The sequence below is a fragment of the Acanthisitta chloris genome, unplaced genomic scaffold (assembly GCF_000695815.1).
Source record: "Acanthisitta chloris isolate BGI_N310 unplaced genomic scaffold, ASM69581v1 scaffold19302, whole genome shotgun sequence".
Lineage (NCBI taxonomy): Eukaryota > Metazoa > Chordata > Aves > Passeriformes > Acanthisittidae > Acanthisitta > Acanthisitta chloris.
In genome coordinates, this window is record NW_008659013.1 from 9,028 (window position 1) to 12,258 (window position 3,231).

A 3,231-nucleotide genomic window follows, 5' to 3' on the forward strand; every position below is an offset into this window, starting at 1 on the left:
AGCCATACATTTCTTAATGCTTCTCAGTGGGTAGCAGAAGTGATTAAAAGACATTTATTACCAGGTATCAGTCTTGGATGTGAAAATGCCTTCTAGAAAAGCTTCTGGTGGCATCCACTTGACAGGAAGCATGGCTCTTCCTCCCTTGCGGTAGTAACTTGCTCTGGGAAAGACAAAATGCACAGAGAATGTCACACAGTCATATATAAAAGATCTGATCACCACAGTAACAACAGCTGGGGATTGCATGCAGCAATGGAGGCCAAGTGAGAAAAAGGAAAGTCATCAACACAAATAGTGCATTGAAGCAGTATTTTATATTCTCTTTGCAACTCAGATGGAAATGGAGGATGTTTAGATGCACAGCTGAAGATGTCAAACTTGCTAATGCCTTGCACAGGATACTGATGCACCAACTCTTCTTGACATCATAAACTGAGAATTATGATTGTTGGGGTTTTTTTTTAATTTTAAGATTACATATGATAAACTAGCTAATAAATTTTCCTATGCTTGGTTTAGTGTCGACATATGTTTGCAGTTTCCTGGGGCCCAGTCTGGAATAACCACAGTTGAAGTATACTGACTTGTAAACACAGATGTGTTAATTTAATCTGTTAACACCAGTTAGTTAAGTGGGCATCGAATTCAGACACATAAAGGATGGTTCCACTGCTTTGCATATCATGAGACAGTTCAAACTAGTCAAAATGATGCAAATCACGGAGTTACTCACAGGACTGAAATTGCATTTCACTTACCTGTAAATATCCCTGGCCATCCCAAAGTCACCAATCTTGGCTATTCGTCCTGTTCCAGTACAAGTCAAAAGGCAATTCCTTGCAGCTATGTCTCTATTAAAAAATAAATACTTAATTCTAATTCTAAATTTTTAAGTAACTAAAAGAAGTTATAAGACCCGGTCCTCAAGTCTGGGTTGAGTCATCTTTACACAAATGAGAAGAGCCTTGTTAAAATAAGAAATAATTCCAGCTATATTATCATTTTTATGAACCACAATTCTTAAGCTGCATTTGCATTATATTTTCTACCTAGCATTTTCCAAGAATTCCCCTCTCCCATCAGAGTGAGATGGCAGAATACAGCACCAGTGTCAGAAAAGGGACAGATCCAACCTCTTCTGCTTCAACCACATTATGACAGATTTCTTTCTCGCTCTACCTTTTTTTTCTAAAGAGAGGCATCTCAGCAGTGTCTCCATCTTACAGATGTGATGCTGTTGGATAGTCTTAGTAAATTACTTGAAAAATTATGTAGGACCAGATTTGGTAATCTGTTGCTTTGTTGCTTCTGGATATCTGTGGAACCAAGCAAAGCTCCATATGGGAGTCAGCTGTTGCTGGTTGCAGGTTTAGCTTGTGAGAAATGGCAGTGATGACTTCATGGCCAAGGCTGACAGTGTTCATTTTAAATGTGCATTCTGAAAAGAAACTCATTAAAAATCATAGCACTGTGGGGGTCCTGTTGACTGCCAAGAAAAATGAGCTCCTTGAACAACTCATGTTTCTTCCCATTGCCAGTCTTGAAAAATCCCTCAGGATTTTTCCTCTCTTCCATTATCACCTGTAATGCCTAGAGGACCATAAGTGTCCTTAGTGACCTCCCTACATCCCCACTACACTTTTACCCCTAGGATACCTGGTATCTGTAATGATAACCTTCTTCACTTCCCAACCCATTCTAAGTAATACTGACATTACTAACAAATAATACAGGACCTGATTGATATTCCTTCTACGCTGATTTCCCAATTGCTGGTGAAAAATAAAGAATCTGTTCCCAGGTTGCTTATATTAGAGATTTAACAGTGCAAAAACTGACACAGAGGGTTTTTTGAAAGTGATATGCTGCTGTTAAAAGGATATTACTATAATTGTAAGAATTTTTAGAAAATAGTGCTGTAGCAATTAACATGGAAGTTTCCAGTTGGATTACTGATCCTCTCATGTAATGATTAACAGATCCAAGAGCCAAAACTTGTTGCACATTCTTACTGCTCTTTTTTAATGACAGAAAACTCTAAACCTTTTTCACAGGAACTTTCTATTGTTCCAATATAAAGAAGTCTGATAACTGTTTCAGCTGTTCTAATCATACAGCCATATTACTGTATCTCAATCTCACAACTTTTTGTTCCAGTTACTGCCTTCCACTCGTTCTCCGGTCTCTACCCACTCTTGCCTATCTCTGCCTCTTTGCTCTGTGCAATGTCATGCATATGTACATGTGTTTGTGCATGTGGGTGAATCAGTTGTCTAAGCAGATCTCCAGACTGCATGTCAGTTTAGTTAGAGCCTGTGTAACCCTCTTGTATGCAGGTCTCTTCTTTCCTTTACGCACGAGGGTTGAACACAGCATGCAGTTCATAGTAAGGAATTCAATTGCACGCTATGCCTGGGGACATTATGAGACAATTCTTAATCAGAAGTGAGAGACTATGCCTGGGGACATTATGAGCTGAGACAATTCTTAATCAGAAGTGAGAGTCCAATATCCAACTGGGAGTTTTAAGAGGATACAAACAATAACCTTTACCTTTTCTGTAACATTTTATTCTTATTTGGACCCTGCTATATAAACTTTATTTTTGCACTACAAAAGAGAAAAAAAGCATGAACAGAAAAATATGGGCTTCCCAAGACCACACAGGTCAGCTGTTGAGCTGGGAAAGAAGCCTGAGCTGTTTTTATCTCATATTATCCCTGTTCTAGCCTTCTCTCGCAACTGGCTCAAATACAACGTGCTGTCCTGAGCTGGTGGGATAGGGAAAACACTTAAGTCAAGACAGGGAGATCAGAAAGGAACGAAAGGATTCCTAATTGCCTTACAAGCCAACATAGCATGACACTACCATCTAGTGGACTACAGGGCTAATCTCAAATGTCTTTACATTGCAGGCACCTGAAAATTAACACTTAAACCTGCTCAGTCTGAACAGAAGATTTCTTTATCCCTAGCAGTTCAAAGAACTTAACTCCTAACAAAAAACAGTGAGACCCACCCGGACCTCTAAGCACAAGCCTGTATTATTAGAGGAAATATCTATTTCCTCCCGGGAGATTAGTCCTATCTAATCCACTGCAAATAGACACTGTGTGAGCCCCATGTGCCTTGAAACACATCAGAAGGGACTGTTTCTCCTCACCTGTGGATGAAATGATTCTCTTCCAGATATTTACAGCCACAGGCAATATCTCTAGCTATGTTCAG

The 3,231-nt window shown here is 39.3% G+C and overlaps 1 protein-coding gene across 1 annotated transcript in view; it reads right to left on the bottom strand.

Moving 5' to 3' along the window:
• The window catches only part of LOC103797047 (leukocyte tyrosine kinase receptor-like), a 35,790-nt gene that overhangs the window by 3,566 nt on the left and 28,993 nt on the right, over positions 1-3,231 (bottom strand). Inside the window, exons 21-23 of the mRNA XM_009069243.1 lie at positions 3,167-3,231; positions 762-854; positions 62-163 (exon numbers count right to left, since the gene is read on the bottom strand). The exon at positions 3,167-3,231 is cut by the window's right edge and continues 20 nt beyond it. Of these exons, the coding sequence (XP_009067491.1) occupies positions 62-163; positions 762-854; positions 3,167-3,231 (260 nt within the window). The remainder of the gene's footprint in view (positions 1-61; positions 164-761; positions 855-3,166) is intronic.